At 42.2% G+C, this 23,989-nt stretch overlaps 1 protein-coding gene across 1 annotated transcript; it reads left to right on the top strand.

Moving 5' to 3' along the window:
* The first annotated feature begins 209 nt into the window (after window positions 1–209).
* LOC141194450 (uncharacterized) lies at window positions 210–21,931 on the top strand. Its single transcript, XM_073662372.1, has 7 exons — window positions 210–294; window positions 14,832–14,981; window positions 15,111–15,212; window positions 15,296–15,419; window positions 15,503–15,600; window positions 15,799–15,889; window positions 20,085–21,931. The coding sequence occupies exons 2-7, from the start codon at window positions 14,904–14,906 to the stop codon at window positions 21,164–21,166; spliced, it is 1,575 nt and encodes a 524-aa protein (XP_073518473.1). The 5' UTR covers window positions 210–294; window positions 14,832–14,903; the 3' UTR covers window positions 21,167–21,931.
* The last annotated feature ends 2,058 nt before the right edge of the window (window positions 21,932–23,989 follow it).

Genomic DNA, 23,989 nt, shown 5'->3' with positions numbered 1-23,989 from the left:
CTCTGCTCCGTACACCTCGTACACACGCGGCTCTGCTCCGTACACCTCGTACACACGCGGCTCTGCTCCGTACACCTCGTACACACACGGCTCTGCTACATCCACACTGTAAACCCCTCCTGACCCCACACATAAACTTCAGCTCATCCAGCACCATGACAACCAGCACAGCAGAGTCCTGCATCCACTGAGGCCCCTGATCATGTGACCCCTGACTCCTCCCCCCTGTGACCTCATCACAGGTCCTGTGCGCACAGAGCAGCCATATATGTGGTGGCGGCTCTGCAGGTGGAGGTATGTGGAGACCCCCATTACTGGGCGCAGGGGGCATTAACCCCTTCAGCACGGAGACTCTTTTGGGGTCTTGTGTTGCCCCTTTATAAGAATCATAAGGTTTTTGTTCTGTTTCCTGTAATAGATACATACGACCCAACTATGGAGACAGGAAGGGAGGAAACGTATTGTTCTCATAGTAGAGGACCCCTTTACTGCCCCCCACAGTGTAATGCCCCCATTATGCCCCTTATACAGGATGTATGATGCCCCCCACAGTGTAATGCCCCCATTATGCCCCTTATGTAGTATGTATGATGCCCCCATGATACCCCTTATACAGTATGTGTGATGCCCCCCACACAGTGTAATGCCCCCATTATGCCCCTTATGCTGGATGTATGATGCCCCCACAGTGTAATGCCCCCATTATGCCCCTTATGCTGGATGTATGATGCCCCCACACAGTGTAATGCCCCCATTATGCCCCTTATGCAGTATGTATGATGCCCCCCCACAGTGTAATGCCCCCATTATGCCCGTTATGCAGTATGTATGATGCCCCCACAGTGTAATGCCCCCATTATGCCCCTTATGCTGGATGTATGATGCCCCCACACAGTGTAATGCCCCCATTATGCCCCTTATGCAGTATGTATGATGCCCCCACACAGTATAATGTTCTCACAGTACCGCCTGAGGTCTTGCAGTTGGAATAAGCCCTCTGTAAAATGTTTTTCCCTTTGCCTGCTCCCCTACATGTATACCCTCGAGCTTGTATACAGGCATGTAGGGGTGCAGGCCTTACTAGATATCGAGGCTTTGTACAGTAATATACCGCATGAGGATGATATCAGAGGAGTAAGACATTTCTTGAAATCGAGGTCAATAGAGTGTAGCAGACATAATGACTTCATGGAGGATCTTCTAAAATTCACTCTTACTCATAACTTCTTTCTTTTTGACAGGAAGTACTTCCACCAGCTCAGGGGTACTGCGATGGGGAGCCTCTGTGCCCCCTCGTATGCTAACTTATCCCTGGACTGGTGGAGAAAACCACAATATTCAGGGATGATCATAAGTGGTGGCATTCATATATTGGGGTATGGTACAAATATATTGACTACATTTTTATCATCTGGTCAGTGACGAGTGAACAATCTTTTGAATTTGTCAGGGAACTCAACATCCATAGAGTGGGCCTGAGATTTACATCTGAATTTAATTATTACCAGTTGCCTTTCCTGGATGTTCTAATTAAGAAAGATTGGAATGGGACCCTAGGGACACTCATCTACCATAAACCTTCAAGCACTAATAAACTATTGAAGTGGAATAGCCACCACCCCATCTCCATAAAAAGAGGAATACCCAAGGGCCAATTTTTATAGTTGAGAAGGTACTGCCATAATGTCACGGATTTTAATATACAGGCAATAGACTTGAACATCAGATTCAGGGAAAAAGGGTACTCCTGGTACATTTTGGATTCCGCATCGTTTGCAGAAAAATTGGAGAGACAGACACTCCTCCATGCCTACCCAAGTGACCAAGAAAAAGATTGGACGACACGAGTAAGAAAAACTTACAACAATCAGAGTGACTGTATCTTTCATATCCTCAGAAAACACTGGGATATACTTGTGGCTGACCCTGACCTGGAGGTCCTGTGGGATCTACACCCACAATAACTTTCAGAAAGGGTCAGTCAATTAGGGATCATTTATTGCATAGTTTCTACAAAAAAAACTGCACCCAAGGGGACTTGGCTAGATAAAAGAATCTGCGGTTTCTTTAGATGTGGAAAATGTTGTACATTTAGTTGGATGAGACCATGTAAATCTTTCTCGAGTTCCTCCACGAGTAAAAACTTTTTTCAGAGGGATTATTCCAACTGTAAAACCTCAGAACTTGTATATATGGCCACATGCATCTGCCCCCTAGATTATGTAGGCAAGACCAAGAGGGAGTCTAGGAGGAGGGTGGGGGAGCATTTGGGTGATATATGCCATGGTCGGGACACCCCATTAGCGAGACACATGAACAGTGTACATCGAGGTGAAACCGGAGACATCTCCTTTTGTATCATTGAGGTGGTTAAACCCAATGTGAGAGGAGGTGACCACAATAGATGTGTCCTCAAAAAAGAAAGTGAGTGGATTTTTAGACTGGATTCACGAGCCCCTAAGGGACTGAATGAGAAAATTTCTTATGCCTGTTTCGTGTTAATGCAGCCCCATTCGGGATTACATTTTTGGATTTTATACTCTACCTATTGCTACTCAGTTCCCAGTGAATGGGGTTCACATATTGTACTTCATCGAGATATCTGAGCTTCTATATCAGAATTATTTATCAGTTATATCCTACATCTACTATTTCATAATTAAGAAGTGTGGTGTTCCTTGTGTATCTCTATGCAATAGGGGTCAAATTTGACCATTTAGGAGTATACTGTGGGCCATCATCCCATATTTTCTGTAGTGATAAAATAGATCTAGATGCCTATTGCATGATGCAAGGATGTGCAATACTTGTTTTTAGTCTCCCATGATGCTGATCTCACAGATAGGATTTTTCTATGTTGGTGGTATGCAATCCAATACCATATGCGCTCCGGTGTGGAACCCATGCTTCCTGACATGCACATTCGCAGATAGGAGACCGTGATGCACTCCATCATGGAACGCACTTGTCCGGCACGTTTGAGCTTCCTTCCGGCCTGTTGTTTTGTGCTGAATTGTGGGGAATACTTGAGAATTTATTTTTGTTCTGTCTTTAGTTGATCCCACTGATGCATCAGATTAGTCCTCATAGAATTATAATTAGAGGAACCCATGGACACATTAGGATTTGTGAAGCTGACCTCCGCTCTCCTCTGTTTCCTTTGAATTTATTGTGTGACCTGTATTTCAGAACAGTAGCTCTTGGTTTGTTCCATTTCCATGTGTAAATTGAATTTGACTCGTAGTCTTTGATATCTCTTTCAAACTTAGTTTTTTTGATGTCTGAGATCCATCCTCCAGACTTTGTAAATTCTTCTGCATATTTTGTTTGAGTTTTGTATCCAAAAAGGCTTCTACACTGGGCGGAAAACTTTCACCTAGTTATTTTCAAGAAACAAATATCAAACGCAATGTGACTTGATTATCCTTTATAAATTTATCTTTATTAAGTTTTGAAAAGGAAATACAAATACAAACACCGGGTACTAGTTGTGCAACAAGTAGTAGGTCAAATATGACCCCATAACCATAACAATAACCAGTATTTCCAAAACATTTGAAAATGAAATAAGTAAACACAATCCAAAGTAGAGTCGCTGGTAGAACATTGGTTCAATGTGTTTTAGGATATACCAGCGTGGTGACTCAGACTTAAACATTAAGTCATTACATATTCATGTGGATTAACAAATAAGGGTTCTAAAAGAAAGAACGAGTAGTTAAAACTAAAAACACAAATACACACAAAGACAAAGGGAAGTGGGGGAAGGGATGTATGGGTAAGAGGGTTAGGGTACTGTCAGATAGGCTCCTGAAGTATAGACTTAGCTTTCCCCTATGAGGTCAAGGTAATCAGCGGAAGATTTAAACTCCAGTAGAACCATGTTTTATAAAATTTATCATGGGAGATATTGATCATGGAGGGGAGTTCGTCCGTTAGCATAATCTCATTTATTTTGGTGAACCATAGTGAGATTGTCTTGATAGTGTTACTTTTCCATAGCAAGGGAATACATGCTCTAGCAGACGTGATCAAGAGTCTCAGTGTCGAGTTTCTTATATGTTTTTAAAGGGATGTTGCTGTGATGGAGAAGGACGAAAGCTGGGTCAAGGTCTGAAATAAGATCAGTGAATTTACTAATCACTAGTAGAACTTTCCTCCAGAAAGGAAAAAAGTTTACAGGTCCAGAAAATATGTTGTAGGTCACTCTCCTCCTCCCCACATCTCCAACACATGGGACTAGCATCTGGGAATATAGAGTGTAGGCGAGTTGGGACCCTATAAAGTACCACCGAGAAAGCAGTTTATAGCTGGCCTCCTGAAATCGTGAGCTGATTGATCATTTGTGTGTCAAGGTGAAGATTCGCTTCCACTGATCCCTCTTTAACCCCTTTCTGGCCCAGGGCGTATTAGTACGTATCTGGGCCTTATGGGCCTGATACTTATTAATACGCCCTGGCGATTTCGCCCGCACACAAGCGGTGCAGGCGAGATCGCCGCCGGGTGTCAGCTGATTGTTACAGCTGACACCCAGTGCTATGTGCCATGAGCCAACCCCCGAAATGCTGCGATTGAAATCGATCGCAGCATTCCGGGGGCAAGAGGAGGTAAGCGCAATACTTACCTTCTCTGCCGGCGTCTGAGTCCGGTCCCGGCTGTTGTCATGGTGACCCGACGTCATCATGACAACATCCGGGTCACCAGGAAGCAGGAAGTTACTTTGGTCATGTGCAGTGCACGACCAAAGTAACTTCTCCCTGTGCAGCGTTGACAGGCTGCATGGCATAGGGAGCTGCTTCTCTCTATGCCATGCAGGCAATCAGGCTGCAAAAAGTGAAAGTCCCATAGTGGGACAATGTGAACAAATAATAAAAATGTCAGAAAGTGAAAAAAAAAATTGTAAAAATATTTTTAAAAAAAATAATAAAATAAAAATATATTGTACCCATAAATAAATAATCTTATGAAAAAAAACAATAAAGTACACATATTTGGTATCGCTGCGTCCGGAACGACCTGACCTATAAAACTGTCCTGCTTGTTAACCCCTTTGGTGAACACAGTAAAAAAAAAAAACGAAACATAAAGCGATGTTTTATCATCATACCGCCGATCAAATAGACGAATGTAAATAAAAATGATACCGCTGAAAATGTCATCTTGTTCCACAAAAAACAAGCCGCCATACTGCTCCATCAGTCGAAAAATAAAAAAGTTATACTCTCAGAATAAAGCGATGCAAAAACAATTATTTTTTTCTATAAAATAGCTTTTATTGTGTAAAAGCGCCAAAATATAAAAAAAAATATATAAATGCGGTACCGCTGTAAACGTACTGACCCGAAGAATAAATATACTTTATCAATTTTACCAGACGCAGAACGACATAAAAAAGAATGCCAAAAAACAATTCCTGAATTGTTGTTTTTTGTTTATTCTGCCTTCTAAAAATCAGAAAGCGATCAAAAAATGTCACGTGCCCGAAAATGGTACCAATAAAAACGTCAACTTGTCCCGCAAAAAAGCAAGCCGTCACATGACTCTGTCGGCTGAAATATGGAAAAATTATAGCTCTCAAAATATGGCGATGCAAAAACTAGTCTTTGCAAAAAAATGCATCTTTTAGTGTGTGACAGCTGTCAATCATAAAAACCCGATATGAATCTGGCATTGCTGTAATCGCACCGACCCGAAGAATAAAGCCGTCTAATCGCTTACACCACACGAGGAACGGTGTAAAAAATAAACTTTAGGGTTAGGGTTGTGCTAGGGTTAGGGTTGGGCTAGGGTTAGAGTTGGGCAAGGGTTGGGCTAGGGTTCGGGTTGGGATTTTTTCAGAAATAAAGAAAAAAACATGATGACGATATGACGACTAGTGAGCGCAAGTGCTCGCTACTTGAGTTTGCATCAGGTGCTTGGGTATGCACTGAGTATGGCGGGTGCTCGAGTGACATGCTCGAGTCTCTGGCCCAAATGTTTTGCAGCTGTTATACAGCCAAAAAAACCTTGCGGGGATTGCCTGCTATGCACGAGCTATCCTCGCATGTTTTCTTTTGGGTGTCTAATAACCGTGAAACATGAGGGGCAGGGACTCGAGCATGTCACTTGAGCACCCGCGATACTTGGTGCATACCCGAGTACCTGATGCAAACTCAAGTAGCAAGCACTTGCACTCAAGACTAATGACAACTTATTCAATATGATGACCTAATGTTATCAAATTCTGTGTCGTACCTCTGGGTTCAAAATGTTCACTATACCCCTTTATAAAATCCTGGAGGGGTGTAGTTTCCAAAATGGATCACTGGGGAAAGGGAAGAGGTGGTTTCCACTATTTAGGCACATCAGGGACTCCCCAAACGCAACATGGTGTCCCCTAATTATTCAAGCAAATTTTACAAATCAAAAAGTCAAATGGCTCTCCTTCCCTTCCGAGCCCTGCCGTGCACCCAAACAGTGGTTTTCCCCCACATATGGGGTATCTGCTTACTCAGGAGAAATTGCACAACAAATTGCATGGTGCAATTTCTTCTGTTACCCTTATGAAAATGCAAAATTGGGGGCTGAAAAACATTTTTGTTGGAAAAATGTGAAAATTTTATTTTTACTGCTCAATGTTATAAACTTCTGTAAAGCACCTGGGGGTTCAGGGTTCTCACCACACATCTAGATAAGTTTCCTAAGGGGTCTAGTTTCCCAAATGGGGGTCACTTGTGGGGGGTTTCCACTGTTTAGGCACATCAGGGGCTCCCCAAACGCAACATGGTGTCCGCTAATTATTCAAGCAAATTTTACATTCAAAAAGTCAAATGGCGCTCCTTCCCTTCCGAGCCCTGCCGTGCACCCAAACAGTGGTTTTTCCTCACATATGGGGTATCTGTGTGCTCAGGAGAAATTGCACAACAAATTTTGGGGCCCATTTTTTTCTGTTACTCCTGCGAAAATAAAAAAATTTGAGTCTTACTTAACATTTTTGTGAAAAAAGTTAAATGTTGATTTTTTTTTTCCACATTCCAAAAATTTCTGTGAAGCACCTGAAAGGTTAATAAATTTCTTGAATGTGGTTTTGAGGACCTTGAGGGGTGCAGTTTTTAGAATGGCATCACTTTTTGGTATTTTCTGTCATAAAGGCCTATCAAAGTCACATCAAATGTGATGTGGTCTCTAAAAAAATGGTTTTGTAAATTTTGTTGGAAAAATGAGAAATCGCTGGTCAACTTTTAACCCTTATAGCTCCCTACTGAAAAAAATTTTTGGTTCCAAAATTGTGCTGATGTAAAGTAGACATGTGGGAAATGTTATTTATTAACTATTTTGTGTGACATATCTCTTTGATTTAAGGGCATAAAAATTAAAAATTTTGAAAATTGCAACATTTTCAAAATTTTTGCCAAATTTCCTTTTTTTTCACAAATAAACGCAAGTGATATCGAAGAAATTTTACAACTATCATGAAGTACAATATGTCATGAAAAAACAATCTGAGAATCAGGGGGATCCGTTGAAGCGTTCCAGAGTAATTACCTCATAAAGTGACAGTGGTCAGAATTGTAAAAATTGGCCTGGTCATTAACGTGCAAACCACCCTCAGGGGTAATGGGGTTAAGGTGCAACCCAGATGTCTCTCCCATTGAGATTGGAAGCATGTTTTAGACTGGTCCAGGGGTTCAATCAGTAGGGAATACGAGAGTGACAAAGTGTGTCTTTATGGGCCAGTATTTGGCGACTTGGTTATCCTATAAGGGTTTTTTACATGTGGACATGCACCCTGTAAAGCATGCAACTATGTTAATAAAACCGACACATTTGAAGAAAACCTAACGGGACAACAATTTGCAATACACAATTTCATCAATTGTACCACTATAGGGGTCATCTATTTAATAGAGTGTATAGAGAGTTATCCGCAATATGTGGGATGCATGTCAGATCCGCTATAAACATGTATTAGAAGACATTTATCTGACACAATCAATCCCACAACATTAAACCTGTCTGTGGTTTCAAGACACTTTTCACAAAAACATAAAGGGGATATCAGATCCTTCAGATATTAGGAATAGAAAAGTCTTATAAACCATTAAGAGGTGGAGATATGAAAAGAAAAATCTTAAATAGAAAGTCATATTAGATATTTATATTACAAACTAGAGCCCCACAGGGAATGAACATCAGACCGGATTAATATTACAGTGCAATTAATTGTATTTGTCTTTGATTTCCAGTGATTTTATTGAATGTCTCATGCATGAGTTGTATTTGTGTATTATCTTTTACTTCCATACAATACAGGGTTAAATTGTCGTGCTCAGTAATCAATGGACACCCAGGCGTTCCAAATGGAAGGATATAAAAGTATCACCGAGACTCACATGTTGTAAATCAGGAATAAGCATTGGTTTGGTCGGCACTTGGTGGTATGCCATCACAACAGTTTTTATGAATTTACAATAAATGTGAGGTTTTAACAATATAGACAATGCTGGAGAATCCATCTGTCCTCCTTTCTCTACTTGAACCTTGAAATGTCCCTGACCAGGGCGGCTCCATGCGGTGATCTTCAGACAAGGTGCATTGAATAAACAGTGAGCTGACCTCCCTCTCCATTTTCCCATTATATGCATGTTTTCCCTATAGTGATGAATATTTATTTTTGCTAAAACTGTGATATTTTCACTTTAAAACTTTTTTTAAACTTTTTTAAACACTCATTAGTGCTATCATACAACACAGAAGCCTCTGATCGCTCCGGTGATGCACTGTACTACTGTAGTGCCGTGTATTATCCCTGCCTGTCAGTGTAATACTAACTGCCCCATAAACATGAGATAATTGTTGGCTTAGCGGTCATTTGGCAGACGGCTATCTCTCCAGACTCCCCCATACACACACAAATATTACAGCTTTCCTGTGGTTTGTATGACTGACTGCAACTGTATGGAGGCCCCCAAATACATTATATAGTCAACCAAAACCCCAAAAATCAGTGCTTCCATGCAACTGTAGTCTAATGTTTATCGGGGCTTTAAAAGGTAACTTATTGGACGCTGCCTCTGGCCCGGCCTAATAGACTTTTGTATATTGCTGGCCCAGTCACCATTGTTAGGCATTTAATTATTGTAGTAACTAGGCAGCCCCCTACTATCGAGTACTTGGAGGAGGAGGGGCATTCAGCCGAACTCTGTCACACCTTCTTAGATGCCATGTTTGCTTTTTGCAGCAGCAATTGGTTAAACTGCCAGGGATTTTATTGCTGCTGCACCTGTGCCATCCCTGCGGTGTACATCTGTGTTCTGGTGCCCAAAAGAGTTCATATAAAACCAAAAACAAATGTTTAACTTGTTAAAAAATAATAAAATGTGTCTTCTGATTTTTGCATTTTTTTTTCTTTTTACAAGAATTGTTGGTGACAATTTTCTTTTGAAACATTTTAATATCTGCTTTTTTTCTGTTTTTTTTTTCTTGTAATATAGGAAAGCCTAAGGCCAGAAATAAACCCCATTATACACTATACATGTAGACTTTAGTATCAAATAATTTCTGTCTGAGGTGTTTGTGCAAACAAAATAGCTTTTATAAAATCCTCAAACTTCTGTGTGTGAATCAGACATGAGATCTAACGTGATAGAAGATTACAGTCTGGGGAAGACGGGAAACATTCATATAGACGACCGGTGGTGATGTAGTAAGTGACAGACTGTGGCCAAATATAATTTTAAAGCCGTAGTAGAAGATGTTGCCTCATCATGAAGTTATTTCTCATGTCACGTGACATAAATATCTCCTGCAGAATTCCTAATGTCAATTCCAGTATAAGATAATAACTGCTGCACTACCGGACAGAGGTGCTCCAGGTGGGTTCAAACCTGTACTGTAACTGAGAATAACCTCAACACTCAATGGTTCTTATAGAATTTTTTTTTAAACCCCTTTACAGCCTGTGCCGTAATAGTACGCACAGGCTGTAATCCCCCAGTTCAGTGAGGGCTCCGGCGCTGAGCCCGCACTGAACCAAGCACATGTCAGCTGATTATTACAGCAGACATGTGCCCGCAACAGCCGCGAGTGGAATTGTGATCCACCTGCGGCTGTTAACATGTTAAATGCCGCTGTCAATCACCGACAGCGGCATTTAACAGCGACTCGCCATAAGCGCGTCACTTACCCCGCCCATTGGCGATCCCGCCACATGATCGCATGTCGCCGATGGGTGGTCATGACAACCCTGGGTCTGCAGCAGACACCAGTGGTTGTCATGAGCTGGTCGCTATAAGCGCCACCTAGTGGTCGGCGCTCATAGCATAGGAGCATTTCTGCTGCATGCAGGGGATCTACTGGCGATCAGACAAGTGCTGCTTCTAGTCTCCTATGGAGACTATAGAAGCAAGCAAAAAGTGTAAAAAAATGTTTTTTAAAAAATATAAAAGTTTAAATCACCCCCCTTTCGCCCCATTCAAAATAAAAAAAACAAAAAAAACCACATACACATATTTGGTATCGCCACGTTCAGAATTGCCCGACCTATCAATATAAAAAAAGAATTAATCCGATTGGTAAACAGCGTAACAAGAAAAAAATTCGAAGTGCCAGAATTACGTTTTTTGGTCGCCGCAAAATTGCAATAAAATGCAATAACGGGCGATCAAAACATCGGATCTACCCCAAAATGGTATCAATAAAAACTTCAGCTCGGTGTGCAAAAAATAAGCCCTCACCAGCCCCAGATCCCAAAAAATGGAGACGCTACAGGTCTTGGAAAATGGCGCCATTTTTTTTTTCTTTTTTACCAAACTTTGGAATTTTTTTTCACCCCTTAAATAAAAAAGAACCTACACATGTTTGGTGTCTAAGAACTCATAATGACCTGGAGAATAATAATGGCAGGTCAGTTTTAGCATTCAGTGAACGTAGTAAAAAAAAAATAAAAAAAAACATCTGTGGTATTGCACTTTTTTTTGCAATTTTACCGCACTTGGAATTTTTTTCCCGTTTTCCCGTACAGGATATGGTAAAACTAGTAATGGCGTTGAAAAGTACAACTCGTCCCGCAAAAAATAAGCCCTCACACGGCCATATTGACCAAAAAATAAAAACGCTATGGCTCTGGGAACAAGGGGAGCAAAAAGCGAAAATGCAAAAACAGAAAATCCCAGGGTTGCGAAGGGGTTAATGCAGTCCAAAAACAAAATAAACGTTTCAGTCGATCTGACCTTCATCAGTAACTGTTGGAAATAGCACAAAGAACAAAACAATAAATAAAAGAATAATAATAAATAATAAAATAAAAAAGCATATACAAATGGATCATAGCGAAATGACATGATAATATCTCTTGTTTAACCTAAACAATAAACATGCTGTCAAACAGTAAATAATATTTCATCAAACCCCATTAATGCGGATACATCATAGTATAGAGCAAGTATATATACAAATTGAAGAGCGGTGAGATCTATTAGACTGCTGGATGGTATTCAAAGGTAGGAATTCAAAAGTGTGGAGATATGGGGACACTGGTGCTTGGGTCCGCAGAAAGGAGCAGAGAGTGGCAGACTCAGAGTTAACAGCTGAGAGGGACTGTGGAGGCAGAGATAGACAGAATAGAGCTGGATGTAAAAACACAAGAAAAAACTGAGTGTACGGCATATATGAAAAACTTTATTAGTAAAAATATAAATACATAATATTACATGTATAATAGATAAATGCAGATGGGGAGGCGATACGGATACAAAAAAGCACGTAACAAGTATCCACAGCTAACAAGTGTAGCAGGATAGTAAAAAGAGGTGGAGAAGAAAGAGCGACCCAAGGGTAACATGTGTTAATTGATGACAGAGTAGGAGAGGTATATGTAGAAGGATATCAATAATTAAAATAATGCTGGATAAATATCACATTTTTCCCACAGTGGGGCAAGAGTAAGTATAATCCATAATAGAGGATACACTCACCAGTATAATCGCCAGGGGACGCTCAAAGGGGGGGCAGGGGGACAAGGCAGGAGCAGACCAGTGTGGGACCTGCAGGCCTCGACGCGCGTTTCGCAAGTTCGCTTTGTCACGCCTCTTGACAAAGCGAACTTGCGAAACGCGCATCGAGGCCTGCAGGTCCCACACTGGTCTGCTCCTGCCTTGTCCCCTTGCCCCCCCTTTGAGCGTCCCCTGGCGATTATACTGGTGAGTGTATCCTCTATTATGGATTATACCTACTCTTGCCCCACTGTGGGAAAAATGTGATATTTATCCAGCATTATTTGAATTATTGATATCCTTCTACATATACCTCTCCTACTCTGTCATCAATTAACACATGTTACCCTTGGGTCGCTCTTTCTTCTCCCCCTCTTTTTACTATCCTGCTACACTTGTTAGCTGTGGATACTTGTTACGTGCTTTTTTGTATCCGTATCGCCTCCCCATCTGCATTTATCTATTATACATGTAATATTATGTATTTAAACTTTTACTAATAAAGTTTTTCATATATGCCTTACACTCAGTTTTTTCTTGTGTTTTTACACTCATTTTGAGTAGGCAGGTTTTTCCTGCGACTATGGGGTGTGAGTTGCGGCTCTTCCGCACTCCATACTCGTGACCTCTATTACGCTGGCCGAAGTGTTTATTAGAATAGAGCTGGATGTAACATACCTGTGACCCCTAGTTCCTGGTTATAAAGTGGTGCTGCACGTAGTGGCTTAGAGGAACATTGTGTCTACCTCTAGTTCCTGGTGCTGTGCGCATTTTCAGGGGCAGGATGGTATCTAAAGGCGGGCGGCGGGAATAGTGAGGGCGGCTGACCAATCGCCGCCAATCCCGCAGTGCTGTGTAGTGTGAACTCCGGAAGTGCACATGTGACATCACCGGAAGTGATGCGCTGCTCCCAGGAAGCTGTGCGTTCCACAGGCCGGTGTAAATGCATTCCAGTGAGCCGGAAGTTTGAGTGCCAGGGAGAGAGAACGTGCTTTCCTCCAGTATAGAGCATAAGACCCCATGGTCATGAGCCAGAGCCTTTGATGGAATGGAGAAGGATCCAGGAGAGGAGACAAGAGTGTGCCAGAGAGGAATAATCTGCAATAAAGGAGACAATACATGAGTAGGATATGGAGATCAAAACATGTATATTATTCACCTATTCAAATTGAAGACCACATTTCCAAACGTAAAATACATTTCAACAAAAGGTCACGTAAGATCCCTGGGTGACAAGTTTCTCTATACCAATTGTTCAATGAGAACCAAACTCCAAACATAAAAAAATAAAAAAAAACTTATATAAAGGCCAGTAGGTCATAGTCCCTATTAAGGCCTTTCGGCGAAGGGCACCGTGATGGGCACCAATGTGGCCCCCCCCATATTGCTACATGTCAGCCTTCGAGAGTCAGGTGGTCTACTCTAATCCACTTATTCAAGAACATTCCATTCTCTGGAAACGTTTCATAGATGACATCTTTTGCATATGGTGGGGTGTCCCTTGGAATCCTTAGAGGTTTTTCTCCACACTGAACTCCGCATGGCCAGATTTTAGCTTCACCATGACATATGATTCAAGCCGTGTTAATTTCCTTGATACTATGGTGATCAAGGATACACAGGGCCACCTAACTGACCTTTATTCCAAGCCCACCGATCGCAATGGCCTATTACACTTTTCTAGCAATCATCCAAGATGATGATGAAGAAATCTATACCTATATCACAATTTCAGAGGGTCAAACAAATAGTGTCCAGTGAAACTATCCACAATCAGATGTTACAAGAAATGACGACCCAATTCACTGAATGAGGCAATCCACCTAGCTTCTTGCATCCCCATGCGTCGAATACCAGAACTGATCATCCAAACACTGAGGACAGAATCCCTTTCATTCACACGTTCCACCCCTTCACCTACATCTTACATAAAACCATTAGGAAACACAGGAACATCTTACAAACCGGCTATCCCACGATCTCTGCGTTGCAACAACCCTTCCTACCGTGTTTTAAGAGAGCAACCAATATTAGAGACTCTCTGGTACGTTCCGATTTGGGCGCAGCGCACCAAGGTCCTAAACAACGTTTTTTTGCAGAATCCCAAAATGGGCACATTCCCATGTCTCCAATGTCGTCAATGCAACAATCTCCTCAGGGGTAGCATTGTTCACCACCCACAAACTGGCAAGCTATACAACATCAAAGGGTACTTTAAATGTGACAGGTCATATGTGGTATATCTTATTAAATGTCCATGCAGCCGAATCTATGTGGGGGAGACGATACAGCCCATAAGGGATAGGATTTCAAAGCACAAGTCCACAATTTGGTGCAAAAACCTAATGTTACCCATTCCCCGACACTTTATCACGGCAGGACATAGTATTTCTCAAGTCAAATACCAGGTATTGGAAAAAGTTTTGACACCACGTGGGGGGGTGGGGGGGGCGACTGAGTGAGCCTTCTCAAACGTATAGAAGCCTACTGGATTCATGAATTACAGTCCTTACAGCCGAAAGGCCTTAATAGGGACTGCATTAAAAAAAAAATTTCTATAAGAACCACTGAGTGCCGAGGTTATTCTTAATGTCAATTCCAGTGTCAGAAAATTAGACGAGAATTAGCTTTATGGAAGGTGAGTCTATGAGAAACGTATTCAGCTGCAGACTCCGAGGAAGAAATTGCTTGTTGTATGTGTCCTAAAATATATAGGTTTTATTACTAGATGTAAAGAAAAAAAGCTAAATACTGTAAAATAATAAATCTCCTTATATGTTTCCCCTCATTATCTCCAATAGATGTATTATTAAACAGGATTTTTATGATGTTCTATCAACTTATCTTCTTCTCATTCAGGTCTCTACAATATCGGATCCTCTCAGTGAAGATCTTCTATATAAGAGAATTTTCCTGAATTACCCATCAAAGATGGATATGGATAGAGACAAGATGGCGGAGAGGATATTACACCTCACCCTAGAGATCCTCTTCCGGCTGACTGGAGAGGTGAGAGATTCTGATGACGTCACATTACATCATTCTTATCTATGGGAATAACAGATGGACAGAACTGGAGAGGTGAGGACTCTGGAAATGTCTGGAGTGAGATTTATTAATGTGTCTCTCCATAACCAGAGATTAATCACTGGGCCTCCACCTCACCCCCTGATACATAAGGACATCAATGACCAGATCCTAGAACTTACCTACATGATGATTGAGCTTCTGACTGGACAGGTGACACTGCTGGGAATGCTGGGACATTATACAGTAACGCTATGAAAGGATCGGGGGGATGACTGTATCATTGTATGTGTCAGGTTCCTATAAGGTGTCAGGATGTCGCCGTCTACTTTTCCATGGAGGAGTGGGAGTATTTAGAAAGACACAAAGATCTGTACAAGGACATCATGATGGAGGTTCCCCAGCTCCTCACATCACCAGGTAATAGACAGGACTAAATACACACGGCCTATAATTATCTATATGTAAAGAATGAATTCAGTCCCTGTATGTGTTTTCTCCAGATCTATCCAGTAAGAGGACAACACCAGAGAGATGTCCCCGTCCTCTTCTTCCACAGGACTATAAACAAGAAGATCCCAATGTTCCTCAGGATCATCAGGTAGATGGAGAGAAGGTGTCATGAGATCTCCCCTATGATGTGTAGACGGCTGTGAAGGTCTTGTGTTCAGTCTTGTTTTATCCACCAGTATTATATGTTTTATACTTGTGTAATGAGAACGGTGGAGATGGCAGGATTAGAGCTGATCATAGATGAGACTTCTCCATCTGTCTGTATCTTTTACAAAATTTGTTTCAGGGTGAAGATCTGACATATATTAATACTACAGAGACATATGTGAGGGGTGATGAGTGGTGTAAAGAGGAGATTCCTACATATGACTACCCAGGTGAGTAGTAACCAGTAAATGCAGAGAAGTCACAGATTCTTCTCAGTCACCGGCTGTGGCTGCTTTATCGGTGGTGTAGTCCGGCCGTATCACAATCGTGTGATAACCGTTTTGCCGCTAGACCACAACATTCTCCTCCGTCTGAAAATGTTCAAATTACTTTGGGAAATTGTGAAAACCCTTTTCTGTAGAACTTACAACCTGGAAGATCCACCTACACCCTGTGATTAGGAGACGCTTACCGTTACCTGTCCAGATCTGTAAACTATAAAGCCAAATGACAGCGTACGTAGAATGTGCTGACAAATTAGAAAATCACTTGAAGAAAAATATTATGATGGGCCTGTAAGAGAAAGCGGAGGGTAATGATGCTGTTGGCTTCCTAGATCCCTGATATCTTATTGGATGAATCTACCTTCTCTCCCTTCTGTGCTGCTGAATGTGCTCATATGGTCCCTACAAGACCTGGTCCAGTTTTTCTGGCCGACCTTCACTTTTATGATCGACAACATTAAATGTCCAGTGAGGGACAAATGTGAATTTCTATACAATAACAGCAGAGTTTCCTTTTATCCTGATTTTTCAATTTATTTTAAAACTAAAGAGCTTCAAACAGGATTGTGATAAACTATACAGAAAACATTACACCTGTGCCATGATATATCTCTAAGCTGTGCTTGGCTGATGGTTGTAATATACATTTATTCTCGCCTGCAGGAGATGTGTTGGCTCCAGCCCTGGTTTCATGGATTCACTCCACGTCATAAATTCCATTATGTTTTCATCCTAAGGAATTCAGATTACTGCACAATCGCTCCTGAAATGGGGGCGCTAATACTTTCCCTACTCTGGTCAGGACTCATAGTAGCTCCAATGGTCCACCATAAATGTATGTAGTTTCATTGTGGTTGGATCAGTCTGCCTCACTTATGTGAGTCTGTAACTCCCTTGTAGTCTTTCAAAAAGATCTCCATTGCCTCTTCCAAATGCCCGAGATCTAAATTTAAGACACCTCAGCTCTGTAGTATTATAAAAAGGTTCACTTTAAATGTCTAATATTTCTTCTTGACACTCATCTGATAGAAAATATTATCCCTTACGATAGTTTAGATTGCCAACAGCCACTGAGCCCCCTACTCTAATTACCCCAGAGAGGTTTCACCACTAGTTACTCATTTTTCTCTGATGAAGACTGTTCAGTTTGATCATTTCAGTAGATGTTTTATTGTGTATAGTCACAGTTTTTGACTTCAGTAATCCTCTGATTTAACCCCTTCCTGCAGCCAGTTGTCTGTTCCTAATCAGGCCCCATTTTTCAAATCTGACGTGTGTCACTTTATGTGGTGATAACTTTGTGTAGCATCGGCGTCTCTGCCCCGACAGGCAGAAACGCCGTCCCTCTTACCGCCGCGCTCCCCGCCCGGCGGCGTCCTGTTCCTGCAGCTGCCGGCGAGCGCAGCTTCCCGGGCACTGTGCTTACGGCGCGCGCGCTCTCCCTCCCTCTTAAAGTGGCTGCGCGCGCCGTCCTAAGGAGTCCCCGGCCAATGGCCTGAGGTCCTCCCATATATATAAGGCACCTCCTACAAAATGGAGGTGCCCGAGCAAAGTTGTAGCACAGTGTACTTACGTCTGCTTCAGCCCTCAGTTTCCGCTGCCTGCCTGCCTATCAGTCCTGCCCGCCAGCCTGACTACCAGGTCCGGCCCGCCAGCCTGACTACCAGGTCCGGCCCGCCAGCCTGACTACCAGGTTCGGCGCGCCAGCCTGACTACCAGGTTCGGCGCGCCAGCCTGACTACCAGGTTCGGCCCGCCAGTTTGACTACCAGTTCCAGCCCGCCAGCCTGACTACTAGGTCCAGTCCGCCAGTCTGTCTAGGGGCTCTGCCCACCTGCTCACCTGGAAGCACCTGCCTGTTACCTGCCATGCCTACCAGCTAGCCTACCTGGAGGCTCCTGCCTGTTACCTGCCGTGCCTACCAGCCAGCCTACCTGGAAGCTTCTGCTTGTTACCTGTCGTACCTACCTGGAGGTTCCTGCTTGTTACCTGCCGTGTCTGCCAGTCCATCTACCCGGATCACTCGTCAGCCTGCCTGCTGTGCCGATCTGCAATACCGGTCAGTCCCTGACTTCTGACCCGTGGGAGTCACCTGCTCTCATACAAGGTCGGTCCCAGAGTAGCACCTGGTCCCTCTGCTCGGTTCCTCCCTGGTCACGGAGTCGATTGAGCCGCCGTACGACCTTAGTCGCTCCGAGTTGATACCTATTTACGCCCCTCTGGTCCCTCCTTCCACCGCAGCACAGAGGTTCCACCACCCGGACCCGTAACACTTTGAAATTCTTCACAAAGGATAATAGAAAACACATGGACCTTACAAATTATTTTCCAACTTCTTTTGAATCTGACAATCCCCTATATACGGTTGTACACTACTGTCTGGGCACATGGCAGGTTAAGGAGGGAAGGAGCGACATTTAGCTATTTGAATACAGATCTTGCTGGAATAGTTCGCCAACACAATGTATTGGGGGCGCTGTTTACGGTTACCTGGAAGCTCAAAAGATGGCTACCACGAACAGGCTTGTCTTATCTACCCCATTTATAGATTTCACAAATTACTTTGCTCATCACCATTTAAACCCTCTACATGGATCTGGACTAACACAGAGACCCCTAGGCTTGGGCCATGGTGTTACCTGCTGTTCTATGGAGTGAGATGGGGAGAAGACTAGTCAGGTAGCCGGGTCAGAACCAAGAGGATAGAGAAAATACAAAATCAGAAGACACAAGAGTAATCAGTAAACGGGCCGGGGTCACAACAGGAAACAAATACACAAGCCGGGAGCTGAGCACAGAGGACTGAACCAGAGGAGAACAAGGCTGTATCTGGCAGCTTCCGGCAATATGCTTCCAGCTTTAGTAGGGTGCGGTGCTTTCCAGTTGGCTGAAGCAGGGAGCAGATTACTCCAGCTGGACAGCGCACACACCCATACTGCCAGACTGGATGGTACTACAGGTCCCAGGCTACCTAAACTTAGTGGCTGGACAGAGCCTGTGCCACCCAGAGCTTCTGGTTCTAACGTCTCCTCCATCACCAGCGCCGCCTGCAGAATGAATAAGGCGGCTCCTGGTGACAGAAGCAGATGTCACACAAGTCGAAGCAGGAGGAGAAGTAGATGTCCCAGAAGTGATGAGACACACCTTTTGCAGAAACCCTAATATGACAAAATGGCAGAAAACCAGAGCAGTAGAAATCCCCATAAAGTGACTCCATTTTGGAAATTATAACCCTTAGTGAATTAATCTATAGGAGTAGTGACTATTTTGACTCCACTATCACTTTCCGGAAATTAGCCCGCAGTGGATGTTGGAGAATGAAAATTGCAAATATACTATTTTATTGCCCAACACATAGCGCCCATATTGTGCTCCAGGAGACACACACCATAAATTAAGTGGGTTCTTCTCATTATAGTAATGCTGAATACATGGATGCTAAATGTGGTTTGGGCGCACTGCAAGGCTCAGAAGCGAGGGGGAGATCTGACTTTGGGAGAGCGGATATTGCTGGATTGGTTTGTGGAAGCCATGTTTCTTTTTAAGAGCCTACGAGCCACTAATAATGTGGAAACCTCTGTTTTTCCATTGACTGATGATGGACCTGAGTGGAGACTTGTTTTTTGTGAAATGAGTAGAAGTTTTTATTGGTATCATATTTGCCTGCATAACATTGTTTGATGGCTTCTTATTCCATATTTTGGAGGCAGAATGAAAAAACAGTTGGACACCACGCTCTACTGGTTCATCCTATGAGGTTTTCTATTAGACTGTGAACTTTCATTCTGTCAATAACTTCTCATTTCTACAGACATTTTAAGTACAATTAACACAAGAATCCCATAGAAAAATAAATAAAGATTGCATACCACTTCTAAATCAATCTAAACAAGCAGATCCCTGGGCTACATGCTAGTCCAGGAAAATGAAGAAAAATATGCTCAAGTTTAAAAATCTATTTTATTAGACACAAATCTAAAAAATAGAGGAATATTTAAACTTGAGCATATATCTCTTCATTTCCCTGGATTAGCATGTAGCCCAGGGATGTGTTTGTTTAGACATTTTAAGTAGAAATGTTCAAAAATATAAATTTCAAGGACATTTTATTCAAAATTAATAATTGTTTTTTTTCTTGGCAGATGACTGTACCAGAAGATCAGATGGACAAGAGATTTTTAAATCTGACGTTCTTGAGATCCCACAGGATACAATTGAAGGGAATGCCATTACTCCAGATATACCATCATCCCTTCACAGCAAACCTCAATCATCTCATCCTATGAAACAGGTCCTGTCTTCTGATTCATTACCAACTACTAAGGAAAATCAAAATAAAATAAGAAAACGAACTGCTCCTAAAGCAAAGAAATCATTTTCACATTCAGAAAATGGAAATAGTTTTACCCTCGAAAAGTCTATTCTTAAACATCAAAAAATACACACAGTGGACAATAGATTTTTTTGTTCCAAATGTCGAAAATATTTTAACCAGAAATCAGTTTTTGTTGATCACCAGAGAACCCACACAGGGGAGAAGCCTTTTTCTTGTTCAGAATGTGGGAAATGTTTTAACCGGAAAGACCATCTTGATAGGCACCAGAGAACCCACACAGGGGAGAAGCCCTTTTCCTGTTCAGAATGTGGGAAATGTTTTAATTGTAAAATGATTCTTGATAGTCACAAGAGAACCCACACAGGGGAGAAGCCTTTCTCCTGTTCAGAATGTGGGAAATGTTTTAACCAAAAATCAGCTTTGGTTACACACCAGAGAACCCACACAGGGGAGAAGCCCTTTTCATGTTCAGAATGTGGGAAATGTTTTAACCATAAATCAACTTTGGTTAAGCACCAGAGAACTCACACAGGGGAGAAGCCTTTTTCATGTTCAGATTGTGGGAAATGTTTTAATTGTAAAATGATTCTTGATAGTCACAAGAGAACCCACACAGGGGAGAAGCCCTTTTCCTGTTCAGAATGTGGGAAATGTTTTAAACAAAAATCAGCTTTGGTTACACACCAGAGAACCCACACAGGGGAGAAGCCCTTTTCATGTTCAGAATGTGAGAAATGTTTTAACGATAAATCAGCTTTGGTTAAGCACCAGAGAACTCACACAGGGGAGAAGCCTTTTTCATGTTCAGATTGTGGGAAATGTTTTAACCAGACATCCCATTTGATTAGGCATCAGAAAACCCACACAGGGGAGAAGCCTTTTTCCTAATCTTTTTTTTTTTTAATCCAATATATTTTTATTGAGATTTTCTTTCTTAGTTTTTTTTGACAAAACAAGAAACCAGTACATATAATAATAAGATAACATACCATAGGGATGACATACATGCATCTCTCCTATATATCCTTTCAGCTTGCCCATTACTGTCTGATAACTTGCAGTTACTATATCTTACAATTAACATTCCACATTCTTGAAATCTCTTATATAACCATAATATTGTAATAAACATTATAATCCTATACACATATAGGTGTGCTATATTACCCATACCACATGTTAAGGAATTCCAATACACATTACTATGAAACATTAGACCTCGCCATTAGCCCCCTTCTCCCATAAGTCATTGTCTCTCCTACAATAACCCCCTTGATGGCATTCCAGGTCTATCCAACCATAAGCTCCATATTTTCTCAAATTTATTCATTGAGTTTCATTTTTTACATACCCCCTTTTCTAATCTGATAATATTATTTATCCTATTTTTGAGTTCACTCATTTCTGGAGGTGAGGGGTTAACCCCTTAAGCCCCGCAGGTGGTTTGCACGTTAATGACCGGGCCAATTTTTACAATTCTGACCACTGTCACTTTATGAGGTAATTACTCTGGAACGCTTCAACGGATCTCCCTGATTCTGAGACTGTTTTTCGTGACACATTGTACTTCATGATTGTGGAAAAATTTCTTCGATATCACTTGCGTTTATTTGTGAAAAAAACGGAAATTTGGCGAAAATTTTGAAAATTTTGCAATTTTCAAAATTTGAATTTTTAAGCCCTGAAATCAGAGCGATATGTCACACAAAAGAGTTAATAAATAACATTTCCCACATGTCTACTTTACATCAGCACAATTTTGGAACCAAAATTTTTTTTTGTTAGGGAGCTATAAGGGTTAAAAGTTGACCAGCGATTTCTCATTTTTCCAACAAAATTTACAAAAACATTTTTTTAGGGACCACATCACATTTGAAGTCACTTGGAGAGGTCTTTTTGACAGAAATTACCCAAAAGTGACACCATTCTAAAAACTGCACCCCTCTAGGTGCTCAAAACCACATTCAAGAACTTTATTAACCCTTCAGGTGCTTCACAGGAATTTTTTGAATGTGGAAGAAAAAAATGAACATTTAACTTTTTTCACAAAAATGTTACTTTAGACCCAATTTTTTTTATTTTCATAGGTGTAACAAGAAAAAATGGACCCCAAAATTTGTTGTGTAATTTCCCTTGGGCACGCAGATACCCAATATTTGGGGAAAAAACACTGTTTGGGCGCACGGCAGGGCTCGGAAGGGAAGGAGCGCCATTTGACTTTTTGATTGTAAAATTTGCTTGAATAATTAGCGGACGCCATGTTGTGTTTGGAGAGCCCCTGTGTGCCCAAACTTTGGAGCTCCCCCACAAGTGACCCCATTTTGGAAACTAGACCCCCCAAGGCACCTATCTAGATTCATAGTGAGCACTTGGAACCCCAGGTGCTTCACAAATTGATTCATAAAAATGAAAAAGTGTTTTTTTTTTCACTTTTTCATTTTTACGAATCAATTTGTGAAGCACCTGGGGGTTCCAAGTGCTCACTATGCATCTAGATAGGTGCCTTGGGGGGGTCTAGTTTCCAAAATGGGGTCACTTGTGGGGGAGCTCCAATGTTTGGGCACACAGGGACTCTCTAAATGCAACATGGTATCCGCTAACAAATTGAATGGAAAATCGGCTCAAATTGTTAGCGGACACCACATTGCGTTTGGAGAGCCCCTCTGTGCCCAAACTTTGGAGCTCCCCCACAAGTGACCCCATTTTGGAAACTAAACCCCCCAAGGCACCTTTCTAGATGCATAGTGAGCACTTGGAACCCCCAGGTGCTTCACAAATTGATTCGTAAAAATGAAAAAGAGAAAAAAAAAACACTTTTTCATTTTTATGAATCAATTTGTGAAACACCTGGGGTTCCAAGTGCTCACTATGCATCTAGATAGGTGCCTTGGGGGGTCTAGTTTCCAAAATGGGGTCACTTGTGGGGGAGCTCCAATGTTTGGGCACACAGGGGCTCTCCAAACGCAACATGGCGTCCGCTAACAATTTGAGCCGATTTTCCATTCAATTTGTTAGCGGACACCATGTCGCGTTTGGAGAGCCCGTGATGTGCCTAAACAGTGGAGCTCCCCCACAAGTGTCCCCATTTTGGAAACTATACCCCTCAAGGATTTTATTAAGGTGTATAGTGAACATTTTGGACCCAGAGGTACGGCACAGAATTTGTTTACATTAGGTCATCATATTGAATAAGTTGTCATTATTCTTGAGCGCAAGTGCTCGCTACTTGAGTTTGCATCGGGTACTCAGGTATGCACCATGTACAGCGTGTGCTCGAGTGACATGCTCGAGTCCCTGCTCCGCATGTTTCACGGTTATTAGACACCCAAAAAAAAACATGCGGGGATCGCTCGTGCATGGCAGGCAATCCCCGTAAAGTTTTTTGGCCGCGAAGCATATGGGGCAGAGACTCGAGCATGTCACTCAAATACCCACGATACTAAATGCATACCAGAGCACCCGATGCAAACTCAAGTAGCGAGCACTTGCTCTCAACACTAGTCGCCATATCGTCATCTTTTTTTCTTACTTTTGAAAAAAATCCCAACCCCAGCCCTAACCCTAGCACAACCCTAGCCCTAGCACAACCCTAGCCTTAGCACAACCCTAGCCCTAGCACAACCCTAGCCCCAGCACAACCCTAGCCCCAGCACAACCCTAGCCCCAGCACAACCCTAGCCCCAGCACAACCCTAGCCCCAGCACAACCCTA

This window comes from Phyllobates terribilis, unplaced genomic scaffold, assembly GCF_046119375.1.
Source record: "Phyllobates terribilis strain yellow unplaced genomic scaffold, ASM4611937v1 Scaffold_71__1_contigs__length_7168151, whole genome shotgun sequence".
In the NCBI taxonomy this organism is placed as follows: domain Eukaryota; kingdom Metazoa; phylum Chordata; class Amphibia; order Anura; family Dendrobatidae; genus Phyllobates; species Phyllobates terribilis.
This window is presented reverse-complemented; position numbering and strand designations above follow the sequence as displayed.

Bases quoted from the DNA above. Each gene is read 5' to 3' on its own strand.
- LOC141194450 (XM_073662372.1), top strand. From the start codon at position 14,904: ATGGATATGGATAGAGACAAGATGGCGGAGAGGATATTACACCTCACC. The intron at 15,420-15,502 runs GTAATAGACAGG...TGTTTTCTCCAG, and splicing joins CCAGCTCCTCACATCACCAG to ATCTATCCAGTAAGAGGACA. The intron at 15,601-15,798 runs GTAGATGGAGAG...AATTTGTTTCAG, and splicing joins ATGTTCCTCAGGATCATCAG to GGTGAAGATCTGACATATAT.